The following is a 19,834-nucleotide window of genomic DNA, read 5'->3' on the forward strand; positions in this document are numbered from 1 at the left end:
TTGCTTAGAGTTTTAAGTTGCATTTTTCCATTGCTGTAAGCACTGCTGTTCTGCATATGTAGTGCTCTAAATACATTCTAACCACTGTTGCCAGTGCTTTTAGTTATCTACTTTGTGGTTCACTAACATGGGCTCCAAACCAGTCAGTTTTACATTAAGAAGGTTAAAAGGCTGCACTCCTGTGGCCGGAGAGGGCTGATTTCACCTACCTTGAGCTGGGAATTGTTAGTGGAAAGCTTACTGTGTGCTTATTTGATTGGCCTGTGGGCAAACCTATTTTAAAGTTGTTTTTTTTCGGCTTTTATACAAGCCCCATATTTGCACAACACTGCTAGTCTCACAGCCACAGTTAGCAGTGCCCTGTACAGCCATAAACACCTAGAAGTTATACTTTTCCCTTTAAGAACTCTCTCTGAAATTTTCCACAGTCCCGTTCTGCTCAAGAAGCAACTGGTTTGCAAACTGAACAGGACTGCCACATTTAGTTAGCTTTAGATTACACTACTTAAGGCAGCCAAACCTCCACTGGTTGCAAACACCCCCCCCCCACCATTCTCTTCCCTTGTAAAACACATATTAAGGACTGGCAACCATGGATAGGCACTTTCCTGCTATCTCTGCAGCCAGCTTGCTAGACATGGGCTTCCTGAGGCAATGTAGCAATTGTCTCATTGTTTACGGACAACCACTTAATTCTGTAACAGACGAATACATAGGTTCATACTAGGCTATCTGCCCTGGGGCAATTATAAGCCTAGCCTGATTTGTTTGGTTTACGCCACCCCTTGATTTCAGTATACTGTGCCCTTTTTATGGTTTAGTTTACTGTGCCTCTAATAGTGACACGGAAGTAATCCCCGGAACAAACCTACGATCCCCCATCCACTCAAGATTCTTCTTGAAGAGATTCAATGAGGTGCTCTGCCTAACATGAATTGGAATTCTATTCCAGAGCGAAGGGAGCCTCTGGGTTATGAATCTGTCCCTCCAGCAAGTCCTATTTATTTCTGTGCTGAGGTTCAAGTCCCTCGAGCATGTGGCTCTAAGGGATTTAGATTTACTGAGGTGGAGCATGTCCATTAATTCTGGATTGGACATAGCTTTATATGTCAGGCATAGATCGCCTCGAAGTAGGCGGTATGCAACTGAGTAGAGCTGGAGTTTTTTTTAACCGAGCAGCATATGGCATCTGTTTGAGTCCCTTGATCCTCTTGGTGAGGTACTTCTGGGGTCTTTCTAATTGATGCAGGTGTCGGGTAAGGTACATCCCAAAAGGGGCATTGTATTCTATGATGGGCCTGATGAGGGATGAATAAGGGGCATGATTACCTCTCTTGATCTAGATGTGAATCCTTTCATGATGAGGTGGGTCATGTAGAAGGTCTTTCTAACCACTTTGGCAATGTGGTTGTCAAAGGAGAGATTGCTATCAACTTGGGTCCCCAGATCCCCAATTACTTTCTCTGTACTTAATGGTTTACCGCCTATGTGGTAGTTTGTGGGCACATTGTTTTTGCCAAAGGGTATGACTATACACTTTTTGGCATTTAGCTTTAGACCATGGCTCTGGCACCAGTTATCTTGTCTCTGTGAGACCTTTTTGAAGGATGTTTGTGTCAGCTGGAGAGTCGATTATGGCGCCCAGTTTGCAGTCATCTGCGAACTTGGTAAGCCATAGTCCTCCCACATTGGCCTGTACCTCGGAAAAGTATATACCGAACAAGAGCGGTCCCAGGAGAGAACCTTGTGGGACACCACTTGTGACTGGTTTCGAGTCTGACATGGCTCCAGCAACTCTCACTCTGTGGGTTCTGTCTTTGAGCCAGTTTGCGACCCATCTTGTGACATAGGGGTTTATATTTAAGCTGGATAGCTTATCTATGATGCCTGTGTGGGGTAGTGTGTCAATTGCCTTTGCTAGGTCTAGATAGGCTGTGTGGACTATCTTCCCTTCATCTATGGCTTTGGTGACTGTTTCAAAGAGGTCAACCAGGTTCAAGAGGCAGGATCTGCCTTTGACGAAGCTGAATTGGGTAGGATCTAGTGTCTGTAGGTCCCCGATGTCTTTGTTTATGAGCTCCATGATGATCCTCTCCATAGCCTTGCAGACTAAGCTAGTCAGGCTTATGGGGCGATAGTTTCCAGGGTCCATAGAGGCTCCACCTTTGTGCAGTGGGACCACTGTTGCTGTACGCCATTCTGTGGGCACATATCCTGTAGTGAGGCTGAGATTGTACAGCTGTTTTATTTGAGGGATTAGTTCTTGGAGTTCATGAAGGATGCAACCCGGGATGCCATCTGGTCCCATGGAAGCAGTGATGTGAGAGTGTTCAATCTCGCCGTTTGTTCTTACACATGGGCAGAGCTCTGCATCCAGAAGAAGCTCGAGACCAACCTACCTCCCACAATTCCCTCTGTCTTTACCTCAGATCTAGTTTGCCGCTGCAACCGATCGCATCGTTCTGAAGAGCTCTGAGCCAACAGGAACAGATAAGCTAACTTTTCAAAGAAAATTTTCTTTTAAATTTCTAGGATTGTGTACTTATATAGTGTGCGTGTGTGTGTATGGTCTGGTTTCCCCTTTTACTATATATATAGTGTTTTAATACATTTATATTTAGTTTAGGTTACCTAGGGCCTACCCCACCTACTAAAACCCGGATTTGACTACTGGATATACTTCATTCATTATTGCTGTGACACTTTACTTTTGACATTGTTCTTGACTGTCTTATTATGTCAGAGAAGATTAAGTCAGGTTTTAAAAGGTGTCAGTGCGGACAGAAGATGTCTGTCACCGACAACCATAGCTCCTGTGTCTACTGTCTTGGCCCTCTCCACCTTCAGGAGGACTGTTCAATATGTCATTCCTTTAGTGGAAGGGTCATGACAGATAGGTGCAGGAAGCTTATGGAAAGAGGTCTTCTGAAGCCTGCTTTCCAAGAGGCTTTAGATAAGTCAGACCAGACTTCTAAATCTTCGAAGGAGTCGAAGACTTCGGATCCCACGTCATCGTCTCCGAGTTCTTCTTTTAAAGTTCGTTCACCGGTTCCACAGACTTCGGGGCTGAGTGTCGAGCTATTGTCTGTCACCGAGCCTTGGGTCTTGGAACCGGTGACGGAACTGCCACCTCCTGCTCTTTTGAGGTCGGCACCATCCTCGATTCCTTCGACATGGTCTTCCAGGCCCCTCTCCGATACCGACGTAGATCGTGTGGTGCAGAAGCTGATGGAGAACACGGCCCTGTCCAAACTTACTGCAGTCTCCTCTCAGTTGGTGTCGAGACTCGAAGGCCTTCCCTTGTCTCCATCTGGTCCTCCTCCGAGGCCTACTCATCCCTCGGAGCTGGGAGACGCTGATCTGCTGATAGTGGAGCCCTTGGTGCCAGAACCGTCTCTTTCTCGGTCGGCACCGTTGACCTCGACTCCGTCGGAACCACTACCGGACTCGCGGAGCCGACGATCTATCCTTGGGTCCGGGACCGAGAGCCGAACCGATGTTTCGGTGCCGACTCTCCCTCTCGGCGCCTCGGCACAGATCACCTCGGCTCCGTCCTCGGGGTCGGTGCCCTTGGCTTCCGCGTCGGAGATACCTCCGCGTTCTTCGGAACCGGGGGATTCCTCGGCTCAGGGTCTGGGGGCCTTCGACCTTATGAGGAAGGTATTGTTTTCCCAGACAACTACTTCAGCAGAAGCAACGTCTCCCTCCCATAAAGGCCCGTTGTCCTCTTCTGCACCTACGGCTACTCAAAAGCGTCGAGCACCAGTGTCTCAGCCCCCTCTTCCTCGGAGGCTTCATCGGATGCCTCCCCCGATGACGTCCCGAGGAAAAGATTGTGCAAGAGGAGGCACTTGGATTCTCCACAAGAGTCCTTAACATCAGACACTGACTTAGATGAGTCAGAAGGGTCCCCAAAATCACCCTCGGAGGATGTCTCCTCCTCGGACATCCTGGAGATCCTAAAACAGAGAGGTGATTGGCAAGCCCTACCCCCTTCTGAGGAGGAGTCAGTTTTGCTGAAGGCATTCGGTGCTCGCCCTTCTTCCTCCTGGGTCACTCCGCCCTTCGAGTTAATGGAATTAATTGCTTGAAGGGCGTGGGAGACACCTGACACAGTGGAGACAGTTCCCAGGAAGCCTAATAAATATATTACGGCCCCTCAGGATAAGGCATACCTCACAAAGGGAGTTCCAGTGGACGCTATGGTGGTGGCAGCTGCCACGAAAAAGGAGATGTCCGAATCTTCCTCGTCTGTCCATCCTCCTAACAGAAATTCTAGGACCATGGACAGATATGGGAAGCGCATTTTCAGTTCAGCGACTTTTTCCATGCGATCGCTGAACTATTTGACACATTTCACACGCTTACAGAGGGATCTAGTCAAAGAGTTGGGAGATACCCTCCAGGGTACTACAGATGCTGCTGTCTCGGATAAGGTTACAGCACAGCTCAATACCCTTACATCTATTGTAAACTCGTCCATGAGGCTCATCTCGTATGCAGCCGAAGGATCGAGTAGGGCTGTGGCTTCAGCGATTGCTCTTTGTAGACAATCCTGGATGCGCCTATGCTCCTTTGCGGAAGCCTTCAAGTCTTCCTTTACTAACGCCCCCTTTGATGGTGCCACTCTCTTTGGCCCCAAAGTAAAGGAGACCCTGACCCGGTGTGAGCAAGAGGAAAGACTCTGTCTGCTGTCGGAGTCCGTTTTTCCACCCCATCCAGGCCGTACCCCAAAGGGCAACGAGGTGGGAAAATGTGGTTTCGTAAACCCCAAGGTTCTTTCCCAAGCACACAGGGTGATGCCCCCTCCAGAGGCGGGGGGGGGGCAGAAGTGGAAGACGTCGCCCTGGCAGCAGAGGGGGTCCGCAGAATCAAGGCGACAGGGATACTATCCCTGGGAAGCCTTTCCAGCACTCCTGAAAGGAGGCCCGACTGTCCTGCTCTGGAGGCAGTCGGGGGTCGCTTAGCTTTATACCCTCAGGCCTGGCAAAGTCTTACTTCAGACAATTGGGTAAAAAGCATTATTACCAGAGGTTACAAAATTCCATTTCTACTTCCCCCGTTACCACAGAAAAGATTCCCAGATGTACCGCCCCATCTGCGAGAACCTGCAGCTATAGAAATTTCAAAGCTGCTGGAAAAAAGGGTCATCCAACCAGTCCCGGCGGACCAAAGAGGATCCGGAACTTACTCAAGGTTCTTTTTAGTTCCAAAAAAGACAGGGGACTGGAGGCCAATTCTGGACCTAAGCAATCTCAATACCTATGTGAAGAAAGAAAAGTTCCAGATGGTCACGCTTCATTCGATCCTTCCGTTCTTACAGAAGGATAACTGGATGTGCTCAATAGATCTCAAGGACGCATACTACCACATCAAAATGGCCAGAGCGTCCAGAGATCACCTGCGCTTCCGGCTGGGAGCCAGCCACTTTCAGTTTCGGGCCCTGCCCTTTGGTCTAACCTCAGCCCCCAGGGTTTTCACCAAATGCATGGCAGTGGTAGCGTCTCACTTGAGATGCCTAGGATTCCGGGTGTTTCCATATCTGGACGACTGGCTCCTTACTGCCACCACCGAGCGTCGACTGATACAGGCCAGGGACTACACACTCAGCCTTTGTGTTCACCTAGGGATTTCGATAAATTTCAAAAAATCTGTCTTACAGCCATCACAGCATATTTCATTTATAGGGGCATATTTGGATACCCGTTCCTTGCTTCTAAGACTTCCCTCCGCAAGAATAGCTTCCCTACAAAAACACATATCTCTCCTTCTGTTGTCCAAGAAATCCCCAGCCAAATTAGTTCTGAAAGTCTTGGGACTCATGTCAGCTTCCCTCATTGCAGTTCCCATGGGAAGACTACACATGAGAGTTCTCCAATGGCTGCTGTTCGCACAATGGTCGTTCCAACAGTTACCGCTGACGCACGGAATTCACATTACAAACACCTGCAAAGCACACCTGTCTTGGTGGTTACAAAATCGCAATCTCATCGGCGGCCAACCGTTTGTGTTACCCACACCAACAGCCACAGTGACCACGGATGCTTCCCTGATAGGGTGGGGGGGCATCTTTCAGGGACAGACAGTCCAAGGCGAATGGACCAATCTAGAGTACAACCTGCACATCAATGTCCTGGAGATGAGGGCAGTGTTTCTAGCGTTGCAACACTTCTCCTCCCTTCTACCTCTAGGGACTACTGCAGTTCAAACGGACAACATGTCCGTAGTTTGGTACATAAACAAACAAGGAGGAACCAAGTCTTACCAGTTGTGCAGAGAGGCCATGAGAATTTGGCAATGGGCAGAGTCCACGGGTCGCTTTCTGATAGCAACGCACATCCTGGGGTTATCCAACATTATAGCGGACAGGTTGAGCAGAGCCATCCTGTTACCTCACGAGTGGTCCCTCAACCAGACAATAGCGGAAATGATATTCCGCAAGTGGGGCCAGCCTTGCTGCGATCTGTTTGCGTCTCCAATGAACGCCAAATGCAGAAGCTACTTTGCCCTGTTACCCCCTCCAGGGGATGTCCCCAGGGACGCTCTGATTCATGATTGGCCCCCGGGTCTCCTGCACGCTTTCCCCCTATACCTCTGATACAGAGATTTCTCCAGAAAGCCAAGGATCTAGAAAGGACTGTAATTCTCATTGCCCCATTCTGGCCTCATCAGATTTGGTTTCCCTTTCTTCAAGCACACCAAATACGGGAGCCCTGGATTCTGGACCCGGTGCCAGACCTACTGACTCATTCGTCAGGAGCTCCCCACCCGTCGCTCCTGTCCCTCAGACTAGCAGCTTGGCTGCTCCGCTTCCCTTCTTAGCCAGGTCAGATCTTCTCTCTCCGGCGGTTCAAGACATTCTAGTAGCCTCTCATAAGGCTTCCACTACAAAGATTTACACTAGTAAGTGGAAACGTTTTGTATACTGGGCGACTGCACAGCATTTAGATCCCTTAATAGCTCCGCTAAACAAAGTTTTAGAGTTCCTATCCATGCTGTTTCACCAGGGAGCCTCTACTGCCACCTTAAGGGTTCAGTTGGCTGCTATTTCCAATTTTCATGTAGGACAGAATGGAGCACCTATTATGGCTCATAGGCTTTGTAAAGCCTTTTTGAAAGGATCCTTTCATCTTAGACCACCAGTCAGGTTTCTTACAGCTCCGTGGAATCTAAACCTCCTCTTATCCCAGCTAATGTTACCACCTTTTGAACCAGCCTCTTCCTGTTCCTTAAAGTTCTTGTCCTGGAAAACTCTCTTTCTGGTAGCTATCACCTCAGCCAGACGAGTGTCGGAACTTCAAGCTCTTTCCATAAAACAGCCATATTTAATATTTCATCCAGACAGGGTATCTTTACGCACCAACCCTTCTTTCCTCCCCAAGGTTTGTTCAGTGAACAACATTAATCAATCCATTGAGCTTCCCACATTTTTCAAAAATCATTCCAATAAGCTGGAGTATATGTTGCACAAGTTGGATGTTCATAGACAACTCAGATTCTATCTAGATAGAACGAAAGATCATAGGAAAGCAGACCAACTCTTTATAGCCTTTGCGGACAACAAAAAGGGCATGGCAGTGACGAAGCGTACTCTCTCCAAATGGCTGACTGATTGTATTACTTTAGTTTATGCTGTTTCTAGTCAGAGTTTGCCCACCAAACCAAAAGGACATTCTACTAGATCAGTTTCTACATCTTTGGCTCATGCGGCCCGCCTACCTTTTGACACTATTTGTGCGGCCGCCACTTAGTCTAAACCACATACGTTCATCACTCATTATAAAGTGGATAGGATTTCCAGGGACAGAGCAACCTTTGGTTCCACTGTGCTCAGGAACGTTCTTCCGTGAGTCTCTCAGGGTCACGGAGCTAGGGACGCTACCCATGTGTAAGAACAAACGGCGAGATTGAACACTCTCACATAAAGAAGTTATGTTCTTACCATAACGTTCCATGTGGAGTGTTCATCTCGCCTTTGTTCTTACATTCCCACCCCCCCACCCTCAGGTCAGGAAGAACATCCAGTTTAGAGGTCTGGTCTGTTATCTCCCGCTGCTGGTCTCTCTCTGTAGTGTTACTGGTTTCAGTTACGCTCCTTGTGTATGTGTGTGTATTGGATGTTTACATTATTGTTGCTGGATCTGGTGCTGTTTTGCAAACTAGATCTGAGGTAAAGACAGAGGGAATTGTGGGAGGTAGGTTGGTCTCGAGCTTCTTCTGGATGCAGAGCTCTGCTAAGTGGCCGACTCAGAGCCGAGGATCGGCTCCAACACCCATGTGTAAGAACAAAGGCGAGATGAACACTCCACATGGAACGTTATGGTAAGAACATAACTTCTTTTTTTTTTGCTTTGGAGAGGGCAGCCTTCACCTGAGCATCAGAGATGTTTGGGAGGCAGCCCCCTGTCATGATAGACACTTGCTCTTTTGGGGGGAAGGGGTGGAGAAGTTTGCACTGAACCTGTCTGCCAGGATACTGGCGATGTCTGTGGGTTCAGTGTATTTTTTGTCGTTTAGAATCAGCTCAGAACAAGTCTGGGAGTTGCATCCCAGGTTCCTAACATAACTGAAAAAAGCCTTATGATTGTCTTTAGTGTCCTGTGCAATTTTTCTCTCAAAGCTGGCCTTGGAGGATTTTATGAGGGATCGTAATTTTTTGCTAGTACTGATCAGAGATGCCTTCCCTATTAGGGATTTTGCTCTATCATGTAGTATCTTCCTCCTTCTGTTGTACAGTCTATTTATGGATGGGGTCCACCAGACTGGACGCCTGCCTTTGGATGATTGGTTCTTGGTTTTGTTTGGGATAGCTTGATCCATGCATTTCTGGAGATGTCCGTAGAATGCGTTTATATAGGATTCTGCAGTTTGGGCCGTAGTTTCCACTGGCCTTGAAAGATTTCACTTTGGTTTTGAGAAGTGAGAAGTTCGCTTTTTAGAAGTTTTTCACTGTGGTTTTCTGGGCTGGGGTGGGGTCGGGATGTGGATATCCAGTGAAATTAATTTATGGTCTGATCTTACCAATGAAGGATATACTTCTGGTATGGAGCATAGAGTCCCCATGTTGGTAATGATCAGGTCTAGTATGTTATCCACTCTTGTGGGAGTGGTGACTAGTTGTTCCATAGCATTTGAGTTTATAATTTCCAGGAACCTTTGGGCTAAGGTGCTGGGGCTTGAGTAGTGCTCCCAGTCTATGTTTGGGTAGTTGAAGTCACCCAATATAATGGTGTTCGGAGAGATCTTCATGTTCTCCAATGTTTTCAGGAAAGCCGAGTGGGATTCCTGACTTTGAGAGGGTGGTCTGTAGAATGCTATAAACTGAAAAGCAGTTTTGCCCACTGTTAGTTGCACATGGATGGTCTCCGATACTTCATGCAATGCCACTAACCTGGAGGTGTGATAAATATGGAAACTCCCCCTCCTTTTGTGGTTCAGTCTGGGTTTTGGGGCCGAAAAGCATGATATGAGGTATAACCTGGTAGTGCTGGGGTGCTCTCTGGAGCCTTGAACCAGGTTTCTGTCACTGCACAGATATCGATGTTCTCCATACTGAGGAGAGCTTCGAGTGCGTGCATCTTGAGGTTAAGACTTCTGGCATTTAGCAGCATTACCCTTAGTTTCTTGTACCTTGTGCTGTCTATGGAGGTGGATTTGACTTTTGAGCCTTGCCTAAAAAAGGCACTATGGGGGTGGCCAGAGCCTTTGCCAGTATCCGAAAGCCCAGTGGTGACAGGTGCAAGCCGTCCCTAGCGAAGCAACGTGGCTTGTCGAGCATGTCATCCCAAGCTGATAGACACTGGATCCCCTTTGAATGACACCAAAATTTTAGCCAGTTGTTAAAATCGATCATTTTGTCTTTGTACTGTGGCATCATTCTAGGTGAGGGTAAGATGCTGCTCAAGGTCAGGGTCATACCGGCCTGGGCTACATGATCAGAGAGCTCCTCTATGTCTCTTTTCATGTAGTCCAGGGAGGTACGTCTCAGGTCATTCACACCAGCATGTACAATGACCGAGTCATATTTGTATTTGCTTTGGAGTGACCCGAGTGCTTGTGTTATGTGGCGGATCCTAGCGCCCGACAGGCAGCTCACTGTGACCTTCTCCTTGTTCAGCCTGGTGAGTGGGACGTCAGTGTGTCTGACAATAGAGTCACCTATTACAAGAGTATCAGGTGCATTATTCAGCCTTAAGGGCTGTGGCTGCTTGGCACACTGACTTTGTGGGCTATGTGTTGTGCGTGTTTTGTTTTGGGGTGGTGTTTGCTTGGATGTCTGCTTTGGAGGTCTCTGTTGCTTAGGTAGATTTTTATTTAGAGCCTCTGAGTATGTTTTAGGGTATTTATGTGTTTGGTTCGCTGATGTGGTGGGACTATGTGATACTGGAATTGTGTTGTGTGAGGTTACCTTCTCCTCCTGACTGGTTATACCAGTTTTGAGATGAGAGAGCTCAGCCTCCAGTTTGGCTATATGGTTGCATCTCTCACATATATTTGAATCTGTTTGGAGGAGGAGAGGGTTGTCCGTGTACTTGAGACAGATGTAACATTGCCTCAAAATTCCCAGATTCACCAGCTGGGCTGGAGAGGAAACCATTGACTGACCTTTGGACATGCTAGAGTAATATAGGGAACTAAATTAAGACGGTCCAATAGGGGACAAGGTAATCGTAGAGAGTATAAGAGTAAGTAGTGCTTATGGTTTAATAGTGCTAACTTGTAAGATTACTTATTTGGACCAGTGAAGGGTCTTAGAATGAGAATATGGTGTTTAATTTGTGAGATAGAGCAGTTCTAAGGGAAAAAGTGAAGAGCAGACTTTGTGGAGCCAGGAATAGTTTAAACCCAATTAGGCGGCGCTGCCCGTTATTGCGCTATGCACAAAAACACGCAAAAACGCGCAAAAGAGGGTTTTAAGAGAGGAAGCTCAAGGAGTTTGGAATTGACCCAAAATGGCCAATAAAACTACAGTTTCAAGGCAGTAACCACTCCCACAGGGGTAGGCAGGCTGCTCAATGTTTATCACTGCCACTGATGAACAGAGAGACTTCCTTTTAGCCCAAGCAAAAAATGGCCTCCAAGAAACTTACAAACAGTTCAAAACAGCAAGCCTGTAACTGAACTTTTTTACATCTCAGAAAAGTGGGAAAAAAGTAAGATTTTTTTGTTTTTTTTTTAAAGATAGCAGAGGTTCACAAGTATCAACAAGTTATAACAGTGCAGTAAATGACCCCACACTTGAGTGCTAGGCCAGAGACAGATAAAATGCAAGTTTTAAGAAAAAAAATGATTTTAAAATTAAGTGCAAACAGGAAATTCAGTAAACAGCTCTAGGTTGTGTTCTAAATACAGTTACCAATGCAGAAATCAAGTTTAACAAGCCAGAAAATGCTCAAAGTAGGCGGCTATGCAGAAAAACGTAGCAAAATAATCTGAAGAAAATACTTAAAATCTCAAAAGTGGTTCCTTTCTTCTCTCAGCGTTTTCTCCTCTTGGTGGGTGCTTCACCAACAGCCAACAAGTCTGAAAAGACCTATGTCAGAGCTGTAATTACACAATATCACTGGAGGCAAGACTCTCAGCACACAGACACAAAAAATGCCAAACAGGTTGTCGGTGATGAATAGACAGACACACGCACACACAGACTCACATAAATCAGAGGTGCTCAAATGTAACTTACTCAAACCTCAAAGGCCTACCAAATGATGATCTCAGCAACTCCACATGTACACAAACATGACAATTCCCACCACAACACATAAAACTACTCCACATAGTGTCTCAACTCTTGAGCCCACAAGGTGCAACACCACACAGCCCAATATTTTGGTCATAAGCAACTCCATTGTGAGACACACTAAGTCCCTCTCACCAGGATGAATAAGGAGAAAGTTACAGTTAGTTGCCTGCCAGGGCCAGGATTCTCCAGATTATACAAGCACTCAAGCCAATAAACCACAAGTACCAGTACTGCTCAATCACAGTTCATATGAACATTAATGTCCTGAGATATACCCCTCTGTGGACTATATGAAGACGGACATGACTGCCAGGGCCAGGATTCTCCAGATTATACAAGCACTCAAGCCAATAAACCACAAGTACCAGTACTGCTCAATCACAGTTCATATGAACATTAATGTCCTGAGATATACCCCTCTGTGGACGATATGAAGACGGACATGACTAAGCTCTCAGAATATGTGTTGCAGGTGGGTATGAGCCTATTCCTGAGCAACATCCTACCTTCTCTTAAGGATGATGCAGCAATATCAATGGAAAATGACTTACTTTAATAATTGGCTTAGCTACTGGTGTCAATCCAAGAAGGTCCAATATTTGTCAGCCTGGGAGAACGAAACTGATAGGCCACACTGCTTTACCAGAAATGGTCTGTACCTGTTGCCACTAGGCTTTAGGGTATTGGCCAAATCATTATCTGCCCCTATAGTGCCTTTTTAGGCACCGTCAGACAGATAAACTTTCCATTACAGCAAACTCTACTCATGATAGGTTAAAGTATTACTGCTTAATGCTAAGAGTTTCAATAAAAAATTTCACTCGCACTCTTCATCCTATAGAATGCAGACATCTGTGCAGTTACTGAAACATGGTTCAAAGCCATAGAAAGCACCCTGGCAAAAACAGCCTCCCAAGAAAAAGATACCTTCTATACATTCAGCCCACCCACTGCACATGGAAGGACAAAAGGCAGAGGTGTATCAATCTAAATAAAAGATAAGTGCACCTCAAGACTGGTCAAACAATATGACATGCTTGAGCTACTCCATGCCCAACTAACCATAGGTAAAATCCCTCATCATATCCTTGCTAGCTACAGGCCATCCACCATAAACTAGGATGACCATACCTCATACTGAATGTACAAGAATCTGTTACTATTCAAACACCATACTCAAGGGCGATTCCAACTACCCCTCCATTAAATGGAAAGCTTACATGACCACTAACACGGAGGCTCAAAGACTTCTAGACTTTGTCAATGCAAGTGTTCTGGAACAGTTAGTCTACATTCCCACTAGGGGTACAAATATCCTAGACCTGGTACTCACAAATATGGGGGAGCACCGCACCCCCTCCCCAAACATGGTGGAACAATGCAACCCCCCCCCCCCAGTGTAACATCCTCACTGGTTAGATCAACTCACAAAAAGGCCTCCTTTTAAATAAATATAAAGCTAAAAACCTCATCTAAACCCAGAACTTTTAAGAACTTTTCTAAGGCCAACTATCTCCTACTAAGAAATAGAATAGCTAATTTCCAAGATCCCTCAAACCCAGAAAATACAAAGGCCAATGTGGAGATGTACACAAAAGCACTATACAGTCATACAAACACCTGCACAGAAACAGCAGTAACAAACCAAAATAACCTAGGTCAAACTGCAAAGAAGCAAAAAAGCAACTGTGGTGGACCCCTGTTATAAATAGGGTGTACAACAAAAGAAAGAAAGAAAATTTTTGTCCAGAAGTAGCAGAGAAATGTACACAACAGGGCAAAAACTCCCTCATTAGTCTAAATAAGCAAATAAATTCAGCTCAAATTTCACCCCTCCATCACCTTTGGTTATGCCCCAGGGGAAATACCCTCCATCATTCCTCTACCAATTATTACAAAAATAACAGGTCATCACTGTGCTCTCTAAAGCTAAAAAACATGGCCTAGTTGGGTCCCAACAATACCCCAGGATGCCTATTAAATAGCTCGAAACATGACATATCAAGCTCACTAAGATCTCTATTTAACCATAGCCTCCAGACAGGCTTTGTCCCACAGGAGTGGAGGACAGAAATAGTCATCCCTCTGCATAAAAGGGGACTATTAACAGACCTGGGATCGAGTGGCTTCCGAATGACATGCATGAATAGGCGTGCCTTCGCTGAAGGTTGGGCGTCGGGCTGGCAACTCGGCACCATAAAAATCGACTGCCAATCATTAGCAGACCGGAGTTCCGCTGTGGCGACCCCTAACCGGGAAAAGCCGAAAAGACAAACAACATTAACAGACCTGGGAAATTACAGATTGATAAGTATGACTGGTCTCATTTGCAAGGTCATTTAAGGAATAATCATGGACGTGATAAACAATGACATATGAAATCCCTAAACAATGGACCCAACCCAGTTCAGCTTCGCCAAAGGTTGGTCATGCCTGCTCAATCTGGTTGACTTCTTTGAGAAAGTCACTAAGGCCATGGATGAGAGTAAAACAGTGCATAATGCTTACCTTGCCATGGCTAAGGCATTTCACACACTGGTATTGTAGATAAACTCATAAAATTGGGAATAAATCCCTATGTTCCCAGATGGATAGCCAAATGGCTCATGGAAACAACACATGTTTTTAGAGTGGGGGAATCCAGATCCAGCAAAAGACTAATTATTAGTGTTGCACCACATGGCTGGGACCACTCCTGTTCAGAATATACCTCTCTGAAGTCAAGGCTAACATAGAAGGCCTTTAGCTGACCAAGTCAGATGATGACTGCAAACTGGGAGAGGCAGTCACCGAAACACCCAATGATGTAGATATTCTTCAGAAAGTTCTAACAGAGACAAATAATTATTGTCACAGGCATGACCTAAAACTAAATGCAAAAAATGCATAATTATTCCCCTTTGGGAGGTCGAACACTCCTGCAAATTACTGCATTAACATCACAGCACTAAGACAGGACCCTGTGGTAACAGATCTAAGTACACAGACAGTAACCTGAACTTTGACCACCATGTGACCAAAAAGGAATTCTCAAATCCAGTCCTGATGGAGCTGTTACACATTCGCAAAGCAAACAGCATGACGATTACCCAATCCAAGGATCTAAACTTGGCCTGTGATGTGAACAAAACATGCTGGAAGGACAGATATGTGTCCCACAAATTACTGCATCTCTGGAACAGGGTACCTATTCACATGAAGCAGAGCCTTTCCCTGATCCTCTTCAAACGCCAATCTGGATCAGTGAATGAGGAATCGTAAATTCACTGCTGGGGTGGCACCTATGTCCCTTATGGACTGGGAGCAGTCTGTAAAATACTCAAAAGGCATAGGCACAAACCTACGCCTTCCTCCAGCCCTTAGGTATTGAAAATCTGGGTAGTAATGGCCAAGCTTGTAAGGGTTCTTGAGCCATTAGCCTAGAAAGCTCCTATAAACCTGTAAGAAATGTGGAAAAGAAAATACAATATTCAATTTGAAAAGTTATTCAACACTACTTGTCTAATGGGAAGTTCCTCCTCTTGGAGAAAGGCAGTAGTGGTTATAAGGAATAAGGGCAAGCATCCAAAGTATCCCAGATCATACAGACCCACTTCAAATCTAAAATCAACCACAAGGTGATTTTGACAATTCTAGCTAAAAATTCAGTAAGATTGTTAAACATAACAGAGGCAGACAAACTCAGATTTATTGAGGAAGGGCAGAAAATATGATACCAATACAACACTATAAACAGGGGGGGGGCAGACATTTGATAATATACACAGGACATTTCTGACTCAAAAGGATGCAATGGAAAAAATAATGTTAATAGGTTTGAATGCAGAAAAAGCTTTTGAAAAAGTCATTTTGAGTTTTATGAAAGAAATATAAAAGGATTTTGGCTTCCCAAAGGAATGAAGGACAATAACATTTTAGATATACAAGAGTTCCAGTGCAAACATACAACATATGGGATGCCTGATGAAATACAGCTGTCAAGAGGAGCAGAAAATGGGTTTCTAGTCTTGCTAGTGTTATCTGCACTCGTCTGGAAACCATGGCAAGACATCAGGTTGTCAGAAACAGGATATAAATAGGGGGTTACAGAGAAAAAAGAAATTGTCTGAAGATGACATAATACTGTACATAAACCCATAGCAACATCTATAGAAACGTTTTAAAAAAATAGCAGATTTTCAAGAGAATTGCAGGACACAAAGTAAATGAATAAAAAAAACAATAGTAATGAACCATACACATACGTTTGACTTGGTAAAGAACTACCAACTCTGATAAGGATCAAGAGAAAATGGAATACTTAGGAGTTTGGCTAAAACAAGAATTACAACAGGCTGCTAAAGAAATACAGAGGGAAACAATATCAATGATAATTAATAAACTACGAAAATGGAAAACATTTATGAATGAAGAGAATAAGACGCTTGCAATGAAAATGTTTCTGGTCCCACTGATAAAAAATGCTTGTCTCGCATGTACTTAGCTGGTGGAATCAGTAGGGGAGAGGACTAAGAAAGCAAATTTATCTGTGACAATAAAACCAGAAAGAGGTAATAGGAAAAAATATTGTTGCCAAAACAGAAAGAGGGACTGGGACTCCCATAAAAGTACTAGGATCCATTCTAATAAGGAATTTGACGTCTTGTTATAACGTGAGGGGCAATTAGTTGTGTAAAACTATATGCATTCATGCTAGATGTAGGGGAGCTAGATGCTACTGCCAACTGATACTGACAACATCTAGTAGCATTTTCTTGTAGAAGTTTTATGGATATCCAACGTAGGATGTCTTTCAGTATAGCTGTATTGTCACTAAGAGGGATGTAAAGTATAGCAATACAGCAATAGATATTTGATTATGTTTGTTTATTTTCGGGGAAATTATATGAAGCTCTGCTGAACTGAATTTTGATACTGGTTTGTTGTAGGGGGAAGTAGTTGTTGCAAAATATTAAAGCAATATCACCACCTTTACTCTTTATACGGTCATTAGAGAGGATATTATAGCCATGAGATGCAATTACAGAGTCGTTTATGCTGGGTTTAAGACGAGTTTTAATTATAGTGATAATATTAGACTTTTGTTGGGTAATCCAGGCAATTAGTTCAAGACTAGTTCAGTTAAGATTACTGGGGTTGGGGAATGAATTTGTGGAGTTAGAGTAGTATGTGGAAAAGAATGGTCTTGATGTTGGTTGTGATACGAGGGGCGAGGATTTGGGTGAATGTCTCCTCTTAGGAAGATTTTAGTATAATAGGGGTATTACTGATTCTTGTTTTTTGGAGATTAAGTGCAAAAATAATTTTGTTTTGAATTGAGTTGAAATGGAGTTAGTCTATACTTGAGATAAAGATGAAGGGCAACATTAAACAGACTTGGTACAATATGTGGAGGGTTTAGACTGGAGGTATGGCGAGGTGATTAGTACAGAGTTCAAAAGATGTTGAAAGCTATTACAGAGTCATGGTAAGATGAGAAATGGTGCAGGAGGAAGAGAAGAATAGAGGATAAGCTGAGGAGCAGCATTATTAAGTAAAGGGATCTGTATTTTGTTGATGGCAGGTGTGGTGAAGTAGGAATCAAGAAGGAAGCAAGAAGTTGCAGGGCTGTAAGATATTCAGTGGTGGTGGTAGTCTGAAAGTTAGTAGAATGTAGATGGAGAATACTTTCTACCTACCTACCAATGAAAGAAAAAAGAAGTTGTCCTGGTATCTTCTCTCATGTTTCTGAAATGTAAGAAACAGAGAGGTATGAAAGGAATAGAGTATGAGGATGTAGTTAAGATAGGAAGTAGTGGGGAGTTGCTTTGGGAAATAATTTGAAATCTGGAATAACAGATAAGGAACTGTTTGGAAGATGTCCGAGTATGAGTGGATATACTGCAGAGCAGTATGGGAGGGGGAAAGGTTGTTGGGAATGATGCTAAATGTTAGATGAAAGTTTGGGAAACAGGAAAACAGAAACAAGACTGTATGACAATAGTAAGGCCGTTTAGAGAGGGTTAGAGAATTGTGCATGTCAGAAGTATCACAGTAGAGTAAGAGGGGTGGGGTAGGAAAGTAAAGTGAAACCAAGCTTGGTGGACTTCCCAGCCACAGGTTAGTTATTACAGAGAGCAATCATTTTATAGCAAGCACAAAGATATTGACGGGGAAAAACAGATTTTTTTTTCATTCTAAGCTGGAATTTTCCTTTAAATATTGTTCTTATAAACTCAGAAAGATGCTACAATAACAGGAGTTGTGTTCTCAAGCATTTTCTGAAGGAAATGATGTCTGAAACTCACGTTTGTCATTATTTAGTGACTTCAATCCTCAAATCATCCCAGTGATTTGATAGAAAACTATGCATTTTATTAGAAACAGACGAAAAATATAAGGAAAAATCTGGACAGCCCAGTTGAGAGGCATGGTGCACCATAGTTGACAAGGTTAACAGGACAAGCCCCCCACCCCACAAACAAACAGGCATATAATGTTACTTTAAAAGACACGAGTGGTTACAATATGCCTACCTCAACAAATATCATGAGAACCGTCGCAAGCCCAATCTCCCAAGCCCCACACTTCACATTATATGCTGTCAAAATAGCAGCATTAAATAGATACTTTAAGTAATCAGAAAAATTGTGTAAAAGAACACATTAAACAAAAACAAATTATCAAACTGACAGCAGTTCCAGATTTTTTTCGCAAATGTAGAACAGGCAAACGTTCCCCAATCAAAATGTGAATGTGCGCAGCAATTCTGAACTACATTCAGTATGCATTCTTGTTACTCATGTACTGCCAATTGCCAGCCAAAACTTAGTGCATTCCATTTGCGCATTAAGCTTAACAGTATTAGCCACAGACAGTAATTTAATACAAAAATAAGCTTTTACGCCCAATCTTTGTTTTATTTTAGAAACCAACTAGCCAATATACGAATAAATCCGCTTTCATGCACATTCTTTAGATGTCCACATTATAAATGTTAACTAAGTGGCTATTACAAGCTCTCTGAAAACATGTGCTCTATAACCTTTTCGTGAATTACTAAAACCACTGACCGTACAATCAATATCTTAAGTCGTTAATGAATTTCGTTTATTAAGCACAATTACCATTAATTCCTGTTCATGTGCTACTGCACACCCGCTTAATAAATCAGGCGCTGACATTTTAACATACGATCTTCACACAAGAGTTCCACAATTGTTTACGGAAAGCTAGTGACGTAAAATGAACGAGACGGAGTGTTTTTTTTTGCGCGATATCTTCAGTAAAAGCTGTTTAGCGTGTGAGCATTGTGATTTATAAAATGGTATTCAGTTTGATTAGGTGAATTAGGTATTTTAGTGGTAAACAGAAGCTGTTAAAATAAATAAACTGAATCAGAAGTATCACTTGTAACTTTAAAATTGTTAGAATACAAAATTGACAGCCTTCCAATTTAATGTTTAATTGGTTATGGTTATTTATGTCTGCACTATTTAACGAATCGTAGCTTTCAACTAGTCAGGAACAAATCTAAAAATAAACAGACAGAAACGCTTTTATTAACCTGAGACATCGATAATCTAAAATAATGTGATTTAATATACCTTTTCTGAAGTAAAGTCAGTAACGCTAATTATTGTTGTCATTTATTGAGTGTAATTCACAACCTTTTCTCCAAAGGTCCACAGTTTCAGAAGAGATTAACAGGAATAAAGCAAAAATTTGAGTTTATATCAGTTCATAGGTAGATACTAGGCTGTCTGCCCTAGGGCATTTATAAGCCTAGCCAGAGTGTATTTGGCTTCCGCCTCCCTATTAGATTAGCCTACTGTGCCTCTGTAAAGTAGGTCACAGAAGGTACCCTAGTTTGAACAGTGACTTAATGTGAGGGTTCAGTTCTTCTTGGAGCTCGTGTAAGACACAGGCTGGGGCACCGTCCGGTCCCATAGATGCTGTGTTTTTGCTTTGGAGAGGGCATCTTTCACTTGTGCATTTGTGATGTCAGGAGGTTACATTCAGTTGGGATAGGTTTTTGCTCCTTGGGGGGGGAAGGGGGGAGAAGTTTGCGCTGAATCTGCCAGGATGTTGGCTATGTCTGTAGGTTCGGTA

General features: G+C 43.9%; 1 protein-coding gene across 1 annotated transcript in view; it reads right to left on the reverse strand.

The window, feature by feature from the left end:
- Positions 1-18,966, reverse strand: part of CAAP1 (caspase activity and apoptosis inhibitor 1) — a 798,772-nt gene extending 779,806 nt beyond the window's left edge. Inside the window, exon 1 of the mRNA XM_044061442.1 lies at positions 18,850-18,966. Within this exon, the coding sequence (XP_043917377.1) occupies positions 18,850-18,906 (57 nt within the window). The 5' untranslated portion in view covers positions 18,907-18,966. The remainder of the gene's footprint in view (positions 1-18,849) is intronic.
- Positions 18,967-19,834: the final 868 nt, after the last annotated feature.

Source organism: Protopterus annectens, chromosome 2.part0 (genome assembly GCF_019279795.1).
Source record: "Protopterus annectens isolate FY-2018-M chromosome 2.part0, PAN1.0, whole genome shotgun sequence".
Lineage (NCBI taxonomy): Eukaryota > Metazoa > Chordata > Ceratodontiformes > Protopteridae > Protopterus > Protopterus annectens.